A 17290-nucleotide genomic window follows, 5' to 3' on the forward strand; every position below is an offset into this window, starting at 1 on the left:
TGGATTCCATACCAATACAAAAACGTCTCTCCTGGTGCAAGCGTCAACATAATTATGAGCAAAAAAAATTATATCAATATTACTTTTATTCTGTCAATAAACTGAAAGTTGCTGAAACTAAGAAATCGACCATATTGTAACGGCCAAATGTTACAGTGCGGGACAACCCACTCGACAATATCATGTAATTTAGTATCTAAAACGGTAGCCAGTGCAACCTTTCTCAGCTTCTTCATTTCAGGAAGAGAACCTGAAAGAAGTGAATAACGAGGTCCCTCTTGTTACTGTGGTTAATCTTCAGAATCCGTTGAATCATTGAGTGCTGCATTTTCAAGTCTTGGGCTTGGGTTTGGTCCAGCTAGGGCGTCAGTATCAACGATTCAAGCTCTGTCGAACCATTTGTAAAAAAATGAATCAGACAATCGCATGCCTTAAGCAGCTTAGTTTTTAGAACCCAAAAAAGACCACCCAAACTGGTTTTTAACGCACGCCTTTCTGTGTGCTGGCTACGATAACGACTTCAATAAAGAGGTTCAAAATAAGAGCCGTTGTAGTGCCTTTCTTCCTACTCAGTCAGCCTCATCATCATCGTCACAGAGAAATTTTTAGACGGCAGAATATGCTGTCAAGAAAACCAAATATGAAATTCTCAGTAACCAAACTAGTTAACAGAGTCTGTTCCACTTTAATTCCAAACTCGTCTTCCGTACCCAAAACGCAACTCTTGTTCAATCAACAGGACACATTTTACACAAATTTATTCTCTCAACTTAAGTCACCACCTCATCTTTTGGAAGCCAAAAGATTACACGCTATTCTTATCTGCAGAGGGTTTTTTAGTCCTACCTGTACTGATAGAGTGTTGGCTTCACAGCTGGTCAATGTCTATGTTAACTATGGCTGTCTGCGAGAAGCATTTCTCGTTTTTGATAGGCTTCCCAATAAGAGTAATAATATTGCTTGGAACGCTATACTTAGAGGTTTCATTGATACGGGTCAGTTTTCAGAAGCCATCCAGTTTTATTACTTGCTGCTAAGGCAACGTGTGGTCCCTGATAATTTTACCTACCCACTTGTTTTAAAGGCTTGTTCTGGATTGAATGATCTTGAACTAGGCAGGAGAATTCAAGGTCACATTCTATTAGACGAGGCTCATGGTAATATGAAGCGTAATAGTTACATCGAATGTGCTATGATTGATATGTTTGCGAAGTGTGGCGGCCTGAGTGAAGCCAAAAAAGTGTTTGAAGAAATGCCCAAAAGAGATTTGGTTTCTTGGAGTGCAATGATAACTGGAACTGTGCAGAATGCGGAGTGGTTTGAGGCATTGCGCCTGTTTAAAAGGATGAGATCCGAAGGGTTTCAGCCTGATTCAGTGATTGTGGCAACTGTACTTCCGGCTTGTGGTAGATTGGAAGATAAGCAAATGGGAAGGACCTTGCAGGGATGCGTTATAAGGAGTGGTTTGGAGTGTGATTTGTTTGTTTCGAATGCGCTTATTGATATGTATTGCAAATGTAGTGATACATATGAAGCTCACAGAATATTTTGTGGGATGGTGTATAAGGACGTAGTCACATGGACCATCTTGATTGCTGGTTACTCACAGAATTGTCAATACCATGAGAGCTTTAAAATGTTTCTTGAAATGAATAGTGTTGATATAAGGACAAATGAAATTGTTGTTGCAAGTGTTCTTCCTGCCCTAGGTAAGCTCAAATTGTTAAAACAGGGGAAGGAGATGCACAACTATATTCTTAAACAAGGTTTTGAATCTGATGTTGTAGTAGGAAGTGCGACAATAGACATGTATGCCAACTGTGGTGCAACAAGAGAAGCAAAGCATGTTTTTGAGATCATGTTGGATGGTGGCATCAATATATGGAATTCCATGATTGTGGGGTATTCTTCAAATGGTGATCTTGATTCAGCGTTTGAGGTCTTTCGGAGAATGTGGGATTATAATATCAGACCAAATTCCATAACTCTGATGAGCATCGTTCCAATCTGTGTCAAAGTAGGAAGTGTTAGACTGGGTAAAGAAATTCATGGCTATGCCACTAGGAGTGGTCTTGGTACTGTAATTTCGGTGCAAAACTCAACAATAGACATGTACTGCAAATGTGGGTGCCTAGAACTTGGATTGAAGGCCTTTAATAAGATGAGGGAAAAGAATATTGTCACATATAACACAATGATCTCTGCTCTTGGGATTCATGGGTGTGGAAATGAGGCATTTACACTATTTGAGGAAATGAAGGCGACCAGAATAAATCCAAATAAAGTCACTTTTGTTTCACTTTTATCAGCTTGTAGCCATTCAGGTGTAGTCGACAAAGGTTGGTTCTTTTATAACGCCATGATAAATAACTATCGTATTTTACCAGACATGGAACACTTCTCCTGCATGGTAGACCTTCTTGGCAGAGCAGGGCACCTTCATGATGCATATAATTTCATCAGAAGAATGCCAGTTGAACCACACATAGATGTTTTAGGAAGCTTGCTTGGGGCTTGCAAAGTTCACAACAATGTTGAGCTTGCTGCGCTTGTTGGGGAGCTTATTCTCCAAAAGAATGAGAAAGATTTAGGCTACCATGTGCTCTTATCCAACATATACGCCGCCACAGATAGATGGAATGACACACAAAAGGTTAGAACAATGATTAAAATGAAGGGTTTAATGAAGGAACCTGGAAGTAGTTGGATTGAGATTGGTTCTTGCATTCACATGTTCCTAGCTAGAGATGTAATACATCCAGACTTCAGAAACATACAAGAAATACTGGATGTCTTATTGTTAGATATGAAGGATGAAGGATATATGACAGATTCAAATATTTTTTTCTCGTGATCCTCAAAGATTTAAGTTTAATTTCAACTGAAAATCTCAATGCTTCAATAAGCAGATTGACAAATTCTCAATTTATTTGTAACCGTTAATATATTGTTTAACATTACTCATAACCACAACAAAACACCCCATAGTCAAATGCCGGCTATTTTTTTAGGCCAAAAGACTTATTCGCACCAAGGTTTATTGCAAACCCAAATTAGTATGTGCTAAGTATGAAAAATCTAGACTCTCACCCATTGGCTTTTAAAATTAATAGATTCAGTTAAATTCAAGGATAAAATTGTCATTTTACTGTAATATATTAGAAAAATAACAATTTTTTCCATGGATTAAACTTTCAAAAGTTACATTTTCATCCAAACTTCGCCAATGCCAGAATCCAAATGCCATCTCTCCTTCTTTGTTGCCAATGGTCAATCTCCTGACAGAATGTCTCTCTCTACGACAACTAAACGACAAAGATGGTATCCTCGTCTCTGACGAAAATAAATAGACTTTATTTAGAGACGAAGACGTCGTCTTTGTCTGGACGACGAAAACAATTTATTTTCATCATCCACTTGCCGTGGAGAGAGAGGTTATGTCGGAAGGTTGACTGTCGTGGGCAAAGAAGGAGAGATGGCTGTCGGAGAAATTTGGGTGAAAATAAAACCCTAAGGAGGGGAGAATCTAACTTTTCAAAGTTTAATATAGGCAAAAAATTGTTATTTTTTTATACTTATGAGAGAAATGGATAATGTTTTATTATTTTTAATATATTATTAGTTAAATGATGATCTTACTTTTAAAACTAATTATTTATGTTAATTTTAACTATCTATAAGTGAGAGTTTAAATTTTCGGTAGTTAGTGAGTAAGAGAACGGGTTAGCATCAAACCTTAGGTGGGATATGGCAATTTGGCCTTTTTTTAAAAATCAACTAACCAAATGCTACTTTGGTCTAGCTAGATGTATCGCAGGGAGAGTCTACAAGAAGGACTAAACTTATTGCTATGATTGTAAACTATTTTCTCTACTCAGACACATCAAGAATATGATTGATAATTAAAACTACAAAAGTATAAATGATAAAATAATTGTGAATTTCTTTAAAGCTCAATTGAACTGAGATTAAGAGTCACATTAAGAAAATATTCCTAGAACGTAAGGCTGTTAATTTTACAGCTCTATAGAACATGCAAAACTGTTATGAGCCTAAATTTTAGATCTTGCCCTATAGGAAGTAATGAAAAAGCGTAGAAGCAAAAGCACAAATCTAATTGGATGAATGAATCTTAGAGGATTTAACAACTGTGAACTGTTCCCTCTTAAGAAATAATGTTGTGAATGGAATCTTTTGAATTAGATAAGGTGGCAGAAGCCTTGAGTTGGGTTGGAGCAGAAGCAAGAGAGACGCCAGGCAAGCTTACACTTGTGTTGAGAAGGCCCAATTGTGCAGGTAATAGAGACATGGGTAGAAGTTGTGGCGAGAACCCAGGCACAGCAGCAGCTCGTGGAATTGGTGGAAACAAGAAATTTGGTGGGACTGGGAATGGATTGCAGCCAATACCCATGTGCATTCTCATGGGAGAGACATGAGTCAATTGTGGTTGTGAGCTTGTTTGTTGCATTCCATTAGGCAACGCCATTTGAGGCACACTAACCCTATTTCCCATACTCATCATCTGCATCAAATACTAAAATTATATTAATCATCTTTTTCTGGGATAGAATGATTAGTATTTTCCTCCCAAGATTTAGTTTAAAGACATTTTTTCACTCTTTGAATGGATACTTCTGATATTGGTGCAGAAATTGTAATTTAAATATTAACTGATTGTTTTATTTTTTATTTTTTAAAATTACTGTATCACCTTTAACTAAAAGCAGTCAATATTTTCACCCTATTATCCCTAAAACAACCCAATAAAATCTTACGTGAACATTTCTTTCTTTTTTAATCTCCTCTTCCTTCCATCCAATTACCTCTTTCATTCAATCAAAAACACAAAATCTATAAAATCTTGTTGGCTCTAGTGTATCCTCGAATTCGTAAGTGTGAATGAAAAATTTAAAACAAAATTTACCCATAATGATAAAGAAATTTATGAAGAAAAAAAACATAAGAGAACGATATGAACGAGAACATCAATTGTCTTTTTCTTTAACTACAATGAACTAAAATGAAGACGTAGAGAGGAGACAAAGGTGAAATTGAGTTATGAGGTGGTGGGATGACAATAGGGAAAGAAGGGTAGGTTGAGGAAGAGGTGGAATAGGGTTGTTTTGACAAGTGGGATTACGACAAGGAGTGGAGGGTGGGGTAAAAATCTCCTTTGTTTTCTCTCCCACTCTATTGCAAACTATATTCACCATTCACTACCTCCTTCATACATGATTGTTACTTCTCTTCCATTTTCCACATTCATCGACCCTTTCCCCCTCCCTCACCCATAGTCGTTGCTCCACCTCCATTTCCCATAATCATCGACCCTGTACCCCTTACTCACCTATAATTGTCATTCTCCCTCCATTTTCCACAATTGTCAACCCTTTCCCCCACCATCACCCACAATCATCGTTCATCTTTCATTTCTCAATTCGTTGACCCTCACTCCTTCACCCACAACCATCGTGCTCTCCACCATCTTCCTCAATAGTTGGCCTCTCTCCCCTCTTACCCATAACTCTCAATTATACTAGAATTGTTCGAAAAAAAAAAACATTTGGGTTTGGTTCAATTTTGGGTGGGGAAGCTAATTGTTCTTATTTAATTTAAATTTAAAAAAATAAAAATAACGATTTTACCTTTTTACTGTGTATTTTTTATTAATAAAATTAAATTTTAAGTGGTACAGTGTAATTTATATATCCAAGAGGTGAAAATGTGTTTTTAGGTTAAACCTTGGTGGGCAAATGTTAATCGCTCTATGGTATATGGTACACTTGCATCAACCATTTGCTCAAAAATATACCTGAACTCGAAGCTGAAGAATTTTTAAATACTCAATGGCCTCATCAAGCATAGAAGCTTTGTCCACCTATGAATGTATCAAACAAATATTAGCAACAAACAACAATGGCTGTTTAAGAGTTTCTGCATGTTTCTACTGTCACAAGGTTATAAACGGTAACTTGGCCGATTAAAGTATCAAATGCTCACCTTATTACAATTGGGTATGAGCTCCTGTAAGGCACGCATCTTCTTATTGATTTTATCTCTTCGCTTCTGTGTGCATAAACATTATACCACAATTAGCTATATTATCACAGTTAACATATGTGTGGATTTTTTTTCTTTTAACTTTTTAGAACTGCTGTATCACTCACCCTTTCAGACAAATTATGAAATTCTGCAGTTCGCTTTTTCCTATTACGTTTGCTTGTTTTGGTCATACTTTTTGCTTTGTTTTTGCTTCCAGGCACTGCTTTTGTCCCACTCTTTGCTTTTCTCCCAACATTCTGCATCTAACTTGGACTTCCTTAGTATGATATAAAAAGAAAACATGAAAAGAGAGAGACAGAGAGTTTTGGGTATGAGAAACTTTTTACGTACTTGGCTCGGATGATCGGCTGACCCCTCGCTATCGTCGTATCTCCTCTTTAAAGTGTATGTGGGATTATTTGAAGCTCCACCTGAGCATAACGAAGAAGATGCCACCGGTAATTCTATAGCCTCTTGAGTATTAGTTAGCTTTTCGTTGCCTTTATTTGCTGCTATGTTTAAGGTTTGGCCATAAATTTGATTTGGAGAAGCATACTCGCGACGTACAGCTTCAGATTCGTTATCTGGGAGCAACTTATCTGCAGGCTTAGCACCCGGTGGTAACAGCTCAACAGTCGTTTCCATTAAATTGGGTTGATCAGCAATCGGGATCGGGTCAACGTTACCACATGGACTAGACCTCTTACAATTGTTATTCGAATCCTCTGCACTTGCAGGACCAGTCCACTGACTGTGAACTTGAAGAAGAGCCGGAGATCCTAAGGAAGGAGAAAAGTTAGTCGTCGCCCGTTTCCCACCAGATCTTAAGTCTTGCTCCTGCAACTTTGCCATGGGGAATTCATGTACTGTTACAAGATTTTTTCTTGAATTCGCCCTTGGCCTTTTGAACGGAGGTGACTCTCGGTATTGCTTCGTGGAGGACTTGGTTTTCCTTCTTAAATTTGCATATTCGGGAACAACTTGGGATTCCTTGTGATACTTAACAGAGCTATCCCCTTTATTTTGTTCCAAAGACTCGTAAAGATGCGTTTGATAAACTTCAGGTAATGATTCATGGAAATTATCATCTTCCAGGCAATTATTGTAATTGAAATTCATATATAAGTTTCTTTTATCATGATAAGGATTATCCAAATTCTCAAACCTGTCTCCCCTATTTTTAACGTGTACTTGAGCCTTATCAGAAGGATGACCATTGCATGAGGGATTCCTTTGGGCTCTCCTGGACAAATCTCTCATCAGAAGTTGACCATTTTCCCAAACCAGCTCAAAAAATTCTTTATCATTCCTAAAAAGCATATATAGAAACTTCATCAATATATCAAAACTGAGAAAGAAAAACATGAAAAACACGCTTCTAAGTTAGCAAAAGAGATAAAGAAAATCTCACATTGAAGTTAAATTAGGTGGCTGGGCCATTTCAGTGTTGCCTTCCGTCATTGTATAAGATAAGGATAGATCAGAAGAACGACACAAAGCTCAACTTTAGTCCGGCCTCAAGAACCCAGAAGAGAGAGATCAACTACTTCAATGTCACTACCTTGGTTTTAAAGTGCATATATAAAATATCGACGTTTATAGAAAAGATGAGTAACCAAAAGATAAGAAGAAGATGGCGAAATCCCAGATCGATAAAAGCATTGAACCAATATGAAAGAGCTTATATATTACTAATGGAGACATAGATATCCATGAATTGAGATACCTCCAAGACAACGTTAAATCAAGTGTCAACAAGCTAACTATGTAACCATGAAAAACTGTTGATGGAAGAAACCTCTTTCGCGAACCAGAATCCACGAGAAGGGGCGTGTACATAACTCAAGCACGTCTGTTACTACTACTCACATGCTATGGAGCTTCGGTGGCCACGTTCATAACTCGTAATCCTTTCCAAGCCACGTGGACAGAGATACAAAGGAGTCTGCATGCAGTATGAATTCCAAACTTTTAAAAGATACAGTGCAATAATCAATAAATCTATATTTATATATATAGAGGGAGAGAGATTATAAAGGTGTTTAGTATGATATTAAAAATTAGATCTAATTTTCGAAAAGATAAAGAATAATTGATTGAAGATAATAGAGGAGGCGTTGGCGTTGGATTGTCGTTTTCATTATCTGGAATTTTGAAGGCGAAGGTTCTGTTGAAAAGGACAGGTGAAAACATTTAAAACAAGCATACGAATGAACAGTCAGAAACACCCACGTGGAGTGAGGTTCCTAGCATGCTGTTGTTACAGTCTGGTGGGACCACACATTCATACCAACTTGCCGCTGGGACTGGGATGGTCATATCAAAAATCAAATCCTCAATCTAGGGAGAGAGTTTTTTGGCCTTTATCAGCGTGTACTTCACGTGATTCCGTGTTGCTCTGTCGGTTGCTTTTCGCCTTTAAGTCTAAGCCACTAATCATAACCATCGAGTCTCTGTCTGTCCTCGTAACAAACAGATAGGAAAATTTAGTAATAAGGCCGAATGTCTGCTTCCCATCCCAGGTTTATCCTCCTTGCAAATGAATATTCATGATAATTTAAAAATCCAATTATTTATTTATTAATAAAATTATGTATATTTATTTTTAATACATAATTTATATATATAAAAAAAATATCATTATATAATTAAATTTTTTTATTATATAATAACACATATTTTAAAATCATCTAATTATATGATAACACATCATTATATACATGAATTATATAACAAAAATAGATATACATGACATTACTCTTTATTTATATACTAATTTTTTAAAATTTTTTATTAAAAATAAAAATAAAAATATTATTTTATTATTAAAATTTAAAATTCTAAAATTTTATACTATTTTCTCCTTTTAATTTATCTAACCAAAAATTTCTTTTACATTAAATTTTAAAAAATCACCAATTCCATTTTTAGAGTTTAAAAATCTTTTCAATCACCTAATCCGGTGAACAAATTCTATTAAAAAAGTCAAATTATACAATTTGAAAAAATTAATAGAGCAAAATATCACTAATCTAGACAACACTTCGTTGAATAACATCATCCAAATTGACAAAACTTCCTCCAGATCATCAATGCTTCTTCTCCATGACAATCAAATTTTATTAAGCCACTAAAATAATTGAAATCTTAAGAGAGAAAATGTAACTTTTCAAAAAATAATATAAATTTTAAAACTTTATGATAAAATTACAATTTTATTTTATTTAAACAAAAAAGTTCTAATAAAAATTACTCTATACATTAATATTAAGTTTTTAAACTAATGCAATATACTTTTAAAATTGAATTAAAATTTAGATAAAAAATAAATTTTAACCTAATAATAATAAATATATATACACAAATAAAATATATAAATTTATATAAAAAAATATATTATTACATAATTAAATAATTTTAAATTAAAAACAAAATAATATTTAATTTTATAATAACCCATCATTATTTAGATTTAAATTTATTTTTATTATTGGCTTTACTTATTTAATAATGGTATTTGACAGTTCCCGGTTAGGTGAGCCACGAGTGACCACTGTCCACCGAAACGAGAATAAAAAACAAGTCCATCTAATCAACCACAAACCCCAATATATCAAGTCCATATTAATAATAATAATAATAACAATAATAATTGGAAATTAAGCACTAAAAGTGAAACCGAAAAGGGAAGCACCTAATTAATAGTCAAGAAGCCAAAACTTAAGATGTTGATGCGAAGAGATCACAGCAATGTTTTCGAAAAAAAACTTAAAAAGAGTCTCGCAGCAATTTTTCCTTTGGCAACTTTCATGAAGTGACATCAGCTATCCAAAAGGTTTGAAACGTGTAGTTTGAAACCGGAGACTGGTGTTAATGCTTATGTGGCGACATTTAATACAATATACTGGACCAACTTCATCGATAGCAATTATAAAACTACAGGGATTCAAAAGTTCACACAGGGTAGGAAAGTTACAGTCACTATACACATAAAATGTCTTTGCCAGTTGGCTATGGATAGCGCCACTTTCAGGTTATCCTCACCAATTAAAGCCTGTTATTGTGTAGTGTCTTACCTGACCACACCATCATAAACAAAAAACTCCATTTTCAAAGACATCAAAATTGCCCATCATCCAGAGACATCTAATTCATTAATAATCTCAGGATTCTTTATATGTGATTTAGTGTCCAAATCAATCACATAAAAGTAAAAGGTGGACAAGCAAAACTTGGAATTACAGAATACTTGGATAAAGTTGGCTATCTCTAATTTTATAAGCATGCTTCCAGGTTTAGGCGAGAGTTTAATAAAAAGGTAATAGGAGGCTTTCTGAACTATGAATTGCGAAGTCTTACAAGGTGAACCATCAATGAAAATCGTCCATCCTGTTTGATTTTGGACAAACTCTCAATATTGCTTGCTAGCTGCAAAAATCATGTCATGTCTATTTAAAAAATACCCTCTTTCAGACACTCAGCTATTAGAAGTTTCAACTGGAGCCTCTTTTTCCTAGCCAACTGCAATGGATTATGAAAATAGCATGAATGTCAAACACGTGATATAAAATTCATCGCACTAACAAAAACTGATCAGAAGGTTGAAATTTTATAAAAAAGATGATAGTTATATGCATAATCTTAAACAGGCCAATCAATTCGATTATGGGTTGTTCAGTGGTTGAAGCTCCGCATTCAGCGAGATTCACTTTCGAGCTTATGCAACGCCTAGAAAGTAAAACCCGCTGAATGCAGTTCAAGTATGATACCCCCCACCACGCTGAGAGCACAATCAGTACCTACTAATCCCTACTACGTTCAGTGAAAAAAAGGAGATACAGCCCTAACTTTATCATAAAAATAGAAAACATGCCTCATGGACGGTTGTTATTCTTCTTTGGGCATCACTAAGTTGTGCCTCAACTGCTTCTTCCAGCTGTAAGAGAACCTTCTGGTGTGATGTTCCTGCAAATCAGTAAATGTAAGAGACCAATAGAACAAATTAATGACAAATATATATACGGTGATATATATATCTATATATATCATCAAGATTGAGAGGTTAAAACACCTTGCAAAATATTAAAATTTTGTTTATAAATCATATAATCTATAAATCATATATAGATTAGGATAAATACTATTGCAAATGAGTAAGCGTTCAGAAATGCCAGAAAATTAGTGTTGTTGACAGTCTTTCGGTTCCCAAAATAAACAAATGTTTTTCAGAACAGTCAAAATATTTTGATTTGCTCATATTATTATTTGCTAGAACTGAAGCATTTTATGATTTATGTCAGAATCTCCCATCTATTCAAATGAGTGACCAAATTGTATAGAACCATTTGTTAGTAACAATTGACTGAGCCATCATCCAAAGACATGCAATCTTCTATGACCACTTATAGACCACAACTCAGTGGTCCACTGCAACCAATCAAAGATTTGAACCTAGCTTTTTTTATTTTTTCCCTAAAATAGCACAATGCTCTAGTTCATTGACAAGAGAGAAAAATGAATATTCACATTAGTGAAAGTTATCATACTTTGCTTCTTCACTTTTCTCTTCAGTTCTATCTGGTCAGCTTCCAGCACTTTAAGGGTACTCGTGAAATTCTGGAGATGATGATGAATATCTTCCTTAAATTTTTTACAAATCAACTCTAGTTGTTCTTTTTGCTCTGCGAGAGAGACAAAAACCCAAGAAAATAAACGGACTTTCATTTACTAGAATCAAGGTTTAGAAAACTGGAGAGCACCATTTTGTATTAATCAGAGAATTATATCACATATACTTAAGAAACAATTTCATCTCTGGGATACACCTAGATAAAAGTCCATAAACCCTAAATATAGACAAATTGCTACCTTCAAATCTTGTTTCCAGGTGTTTTCTTTTTGATTTACTGACACTTGTTAGCTTCCCTCTGAAAAATCATCAAGATCACAACGAAGTAATTAATATCTGAATGAGAGAAGTGTCAAGGTGAAACACCTACACATCTGTTTGGATCTGAGATTCAACATCCAGCAGCTGCAGGCATATGCCCTCAGAAATGGACGTTAAAATTTCAGAGGACTTCTTTCTAGTTTCTGAATCCATTTTCCTTCTAAAGTTGTCTAAAGCAATTGCAAATAAAGTAATGGTCCTGGAATATTGTCAATTTAAAGTCAGAGTCAACAAAAATAGAACATTGGGGTTCCTAAGAAAAACATTAATTGCCCTATTTAACAAATAAAGGAAAAACCTATCCAAGTCATCCTCTTGATTCTGATCAGGGGTTTCCTGAAACCATTCAGTCTCTTCCATCCCTGCTCATTCGGTACAGATAAAAGAAAGAATATGAGAAAGATGTAGAATAATAGATAACATTTATCATGGAGATAATAAGAGCATAATCTATTGATATTTAGGTGAAATTTGCCTTTTGGAGAGGTCAGAGGGGTACTGAATTCCTGAAAACTAATGCCTCCATGGCCACAGAACCGATTTGTTGGACAATGCATGAAGTTTGATTTCTCAGCAGTAACAGTTTCTGGAGAGTTCTCTTTGTGATCTGCATGTTGCCATTAAATTAAACCATATATCATGCAGCCTGATCACAGCTTATAAATTTGTTAAAAGTGGTCCAAATTCTTATCAGACTGGTTATAAGCATACAGCTCACGAAACATGTATCATACTGATTAGAATCCAGTATCCTAAAAATATTTAATTTAATGCCATGAGAAATTCAATTCTATTCATATGAACTGTCACAGGAGGAATTATCATTTGAGAACAAAACTTTATCAGCATGAAACACCTGTCTGATAACTGAGAGAGGAGCCAGGGTATATAATAAGCAGTATATCAAAGCTCACTGTCTAAAATTTCCTTCGGGACTATAATAGTCACATTCATAAGCACAAAAAAAATGCTCCAGATAACTCCTGTTAATAAATGCTTATATGGCAACTCAGCTTGAAGGATCTTAGCTCTACCCTTAAAAATGTTCACATTAAGCAATTCAATAGTTCTTAAGACATTATATTAAGGACAGAACAATAGCCGTGATACTTGATTTTGGGCTATATATTTTTCACTTATATGTGTCTACATATCAAGCTAATGGTGATTACCTAGTACAACAAAATTGCTAACAGATCTGCAAAATACATAGTAAATCAAAGAAAACTTAAGGGCATCGAAGAAGGATACTAGAAGCCTTTGATCATGCATCACGCCTGGTATTTCCCAAATCTAATTAGAAAACTTTCAAACGAGTCGTTAGACCCAACTCTTGACTAATAAAATCAACCAAACTTCTTAGAGTTGTATTTCGAACAATTTCTCTTTAAGTTTGCATAAAAGAGTGAGGAAATCAAATGAGAGAGACAACACAAGGAAATGTTTAACAAATTCTATGTTGTTCATGTTCATAGTGTAGCTTCATTATATAAAATAAAACTCAAAATTAAATCAGTCCCAGAACCAAGTTCAAAAAATACAATAAAATAGATCTACAATGTGAATCCATATATAGCAAGTTTTAGAAAAAAAGGTCATGATTGAGCAAACATACAGTCATATATATTGATGACAGGTGATCCTTCTCTAGAGCTCCCAGGATCTCCATCTTCAGATGAACACCCACCCAGGTTATCTTCTGTGCCATCAGATGACAATTCAGCCTGGCCATTTTCTGAATCATTTTCCCCCTTCACTGGTGAAGCTTTTCTAGGTGGAGAATCTTTAAGTTTCTCAGCATCATCCTGAAGTCTAATAAGGAAAGGCAAAGGCAGAGAGAAATACTACAACCTATATACTATTATGTCTATTAAACTAACACATCAAACCCTCTGAATAAGTAAGGATACAGGTGAATCTGTTTCTGCATCTGATCCAGAACAATCTGATTTTGAATTTCTCAAAGTCCTGAAGCTACGGATACTTCCCATATTATGTCTTCTCTCTTCCAGTGCAGGACTGAAAATATCCTGCTCCATTTGTACTGTTCTTGGCGTGGACCAAGGTGAAGGGCTTACAATGGGGGTCTTAAATGCAAAAGTTGGACTTAGGATCTCATCTGGTGAGTCAACAACATTCCTAGAAGCTGTTTTGCCACAGTCTTCTCGCTGGTGCCTATTTTCTGTTAAAGCTGGGTCGTCTAAATCTCTCTTATGATTCATATTTTTTGACTCTGGTGATTCAAGAAAATCTTTTACTGGGACTGCATTCTTGGGTGATTCATGAAAATCTTCTGCTGGGACAGCACCCTTTGGTGATTCATGGGAATCTTTCACAGGGACTGTGTTCCTAGATTTACCACAATCTTCCCTATCCTCAGGCATACAACCATGAAAACTTTCCACTTTATTACTGAGTGAAGATGTTTTCTCAGCACATGGCAATTCACTGATATAATTTGCTTGCTTAGGCTCATTTGCATTATCCTTTTGCGGAAAGCTAATCTTGTGTAGCTTAATAGTTGAACCTTTTAAGTGACTATTCTTTCTTGTAAACATTGAGGAGCCATAGTCAGCAGCACCAATAAATTTTGCATTCCATCCTTCTTCAAACAAAAAGATATTCTTCTTTTGATATTTCTGTTTGTTGCCAGAGGATGGACCAATTTTAGTTTTAGTTTTAGTTTTTGGCACTTTTGAACAATTCTTTCTGGTCAAAGATTGATTTAATCGCCTCCTTGTTGGTTGATCAGGACTTTCAGAATCGGCTTCTATAGTATCTGAATTCTGTCTGGGTCTGCCTGCCGTATCACTAATTTGATCAACGACTTTTTGTGGCTCTAGCCTATCAGCACCAACCTCAGCAGACTGAGGATTAGAGCACTGACTTTTGGGTGAAGAAACAGTTCCCAGTATCTGCCAAAGCTTCATTCTCAAAGTTTCAGTTTGTCCATTTTCCCCATTATCTCTTTTACCTGCTTTTACTGTTTTATCTGAAACGAGAACTTCTTGTGTAGTAGTAAACATGAATTCTTCCGCACACTTTGATTTTCTACTCTTCATTCCTTTCCTTTTATAGGTCATGCCGTCAAATAATTTCGGATTACTCTCTCCTGACTGTAAAATAAAGGACTTGTTGGCAAAAAACTGACCTGAATGTGTATGTGTCATTTGTAAATCCTTCAGTCCATTGATCTTTTCCTGCCTCCCACCAGCAGCTGGTCTGGTGGAAGCTTGTTTTCTGCAGTAAGCCATCTCTGAAGTTGTAGCATTTTGTTTCAAGGATGGAGTAGTTATCCATGGATAGCTCACCTGATCTGGAGCTTCAGTTTGCTTCTCTGCAGCGGCAGTTTTGGCACTAACACTCCTATTGTTTGCTGCTGTAAAAATTTCATTGCAAGGATTTACTTTTTCAGCTTTTAGAACTGCAGTCTCATCTTCCTTTGCAACCACTGGTTTTTTCTTGGCTAATGACTCTGCTGTAATTCCAATTGAAATCTTTCTAGATTGGCTGGAAGGATGGTAATTGCTGCAAAGACTCTGACAATTGCTCATCTGATCCTGCAATATAGTTTTGAAAATATCAAATAAAATATTTTTTCAAAAGTTCAATAAGGTTGCAGTTAATCTCTTAAACTAGAGAGACCAGCCGTCACCGATTAATGGTCAGGGAATCTGAGTTGAATCTAACCCAAAGCAAGGAACCAATCCTAATTACTGGTAAACTTTTTCTCGGTCTCCACAGAATCGTTACTTTTAATCTAAATAAGCACAACTACAACATCACCACACACTTACGAGACAACAGGGAAACCCAGACTCACAAATTGCAGAAAACTGTGATATCAAACTAAATCCAGTATACATCCCATAGCGCAAGCACATTTATAACTGCTAAGAAAGGAATATCAACAGCTTCTCAGAAATGTCCAAACAAATTCATATTATGCACAGCAAGAATAACACACACATGACAACGAGGGAAAGCAAGGCCCATCAATTGGCACAGAACAACAGTTCCGAGCCAAAGCCTCACACATGCATGCACAGAGAAACACAGGAAGCAATATTCATAAATTAACGCAACTGGGATCCCAATTAAATATGATAACGCATATGTGCAACGAGATTCATCATAAATGAAAATATCAAATATCTTAAACCCAAAGTGTTACATAATACGAGTTAATAGTGCAAGCAAAATTGTCACAATCAGCATAGACGATCTTTTATCAGTTAATAAAAGCAGATATATGCTAAGTCAACGAAATATACATAAACCTCCGAAGCAACAAAGAAATTTTTGTACTTGGAAACTTGTTAATAATAATTTTCTCGCAAAAATCAGCTAAGAAGTAATAAAACTCTTTCCATTTTGAAATAATCTTAACCGTTGATATTTTTGTTTTGTAAAATTTTTCGCACACCAGCTGACACCAGCAACAGTTGTACGAAACTAAAATGTCAAATGTCAGTAACTGGATTCTGCAAATAATAATAATCCACTAAAATCAGCCTTACTGATCATTTTAACATAGCATGAGAAAGGTTCGATTTCCTTTTCACAAAATTCTGGACATCGGTCTAGTAATATCCTTAGTTTCTAACCGGCTAAAAGAATTATCAAGGAAAAGAGTTAAACAAAGCAAAGTATCCCTGGAAAATTCGAAGATCCTAAAAAAATAAATATTGAAACAGACTTAGCTTGAATTAACGTAAATTTTCTATCGAAAACACAAACCCTAAAGCATCAAATAAGAAGAACACGAGATTACCCCAAAATCCATCTCGGTCATTCAAAATCTCGAGGTAGCAAAATGGTAAAACTATGCAATTTAAGAATCAACTTCTCAAAAAAAATTTATGACCGATTTAATTCTCAACACACATACTCGAGTTCATATTCCAAATAAATTGAGAAAACTTTGGACGAGATGAATTAACCAAGTTTATAAGGGAACAATTATGAAAATAAACATCGCTTACAGATTACTTCGCACCGAAAATCGAAGAGAGATCTAATATGGAAATCATACGAGAATAATAATCGGTAGAAAGAGCAAAATAACTTTTAAAGAGATTACTCTCACGAGAGGCGAAGTTTTGCGGATACAAGATGAAGGAGCGGGAAAATTAAAAACTTTTTGAATTCTGAATATAAACTGCTTAGCAATTTCTAATATGTACTGGATGAGGAGTGCGCACCGCCTCTCTTATGAATAGACAATATTACCCTTAGAGGATGTTTTGTTTAAAAACTATTTTATTATCAAAATTAAAAAAATTATCTTAAAGATAA

The 17290-nt window shown here is 35.3% G+C and overlaps 3 protein-coding genes across 4 annotated transcripts; 1 reads left to right on the forward strand and 2 right to left on the reverse strand.

Moving 5' to 3' along the window:
- Positions 1-354: 354 nt before the first annotated feature.
- Positions 355-2910, forward strand: LOC123222745 (putative pentatricopeptide repeat-containing protein At3g01580). The gene has a single exon (XM_044645677.1). It carries the CDS (start codon positions 620-622, stop codon positions 2852-2854), a length of 2235 nt encoding a protein of 744 aa, XP_044501612.1. The 5' UTR covers positions 355-619; the 3' UTR covers positions 2855-2910.
- A 1009-nt stretch (positions 2911-3919) lies between these two features.
- On the reverse strand, positions 3920-8033 carry LOC123222501 (transcription factor PIF3-like). Of its 2 annotated transcripts, none has more exons than XM_044645314.1 (6): positions 7454-8033; positions 6394-7351; positions 6168-6299; positions 6001-6066; positions 5813-5878; positions 3920-4522 (listed from the first exon to the last, which is right to left on the reverse strand). In XM_044645314.1, the coding sequence occupies exons 1-6, from the start codon at positions 7501-7503 to the stop codon at positions 4166-4168; spliced, it is 1629 nt and encodes a 542-aa protein (XP_044501249.1). In that variant the 5' UTR covers positions 7504-8033; the 3' UTR covers positions 3920-4165. The 2 variants fall into 2 exon arrangements, with proteins under 2 accessions (XP_044501249.1, XP_044501248.1); XM_044645313.1 differs by having other exon boundaries at positions 6168-6305.
- A 2102-nt stretch (positions 8034-10135) lies between these two features.
- Positions 10136-17112, reverse strand: LOC123223179 (meiosis-specific protein ASY3-like). The gene is made up of 10 exons (XM_044646275.1): positions 16978-17112; positions 13903-15552; positions 13608-13797; positions 12468-12599; positions 12291-12354; positions 12042-12191; positions 11911-11969; positions 11589-11723; positions 10916-11007; positions 10136-10563 (listed from the first exon to the last, which is right to left on the reverse strand). Exons 2-10 carry the CDS (start codon positions 15544-15546, stop codon positions 10495-10497), a joined length of 2535 nt encoding a protein of 844 aa, XP_044502210.1. The 5' UTR covers positions 15547-15552; positions 16978-17112; the 3' UTR covers positions 10136-10494.
- Between the last annotated feature and the right edge of the window lie 178 nt (positions 17113-17290).

Source organism: Mangifera indica, chromosome 8 (genome assembly GCF_011075055.1).
Source record: "Mangifera indica cultivar Alphonso chromosome 8, CATAS_Mindica_2.1, whole genome shotgun sequence".
Taxonomy (NCBI): Eukaryota; Viridiplantae; Streptophyta; class Magnoliopsida; order Sapindales; family Anacardiaceae; genus Mangifera; species Mangifera indica.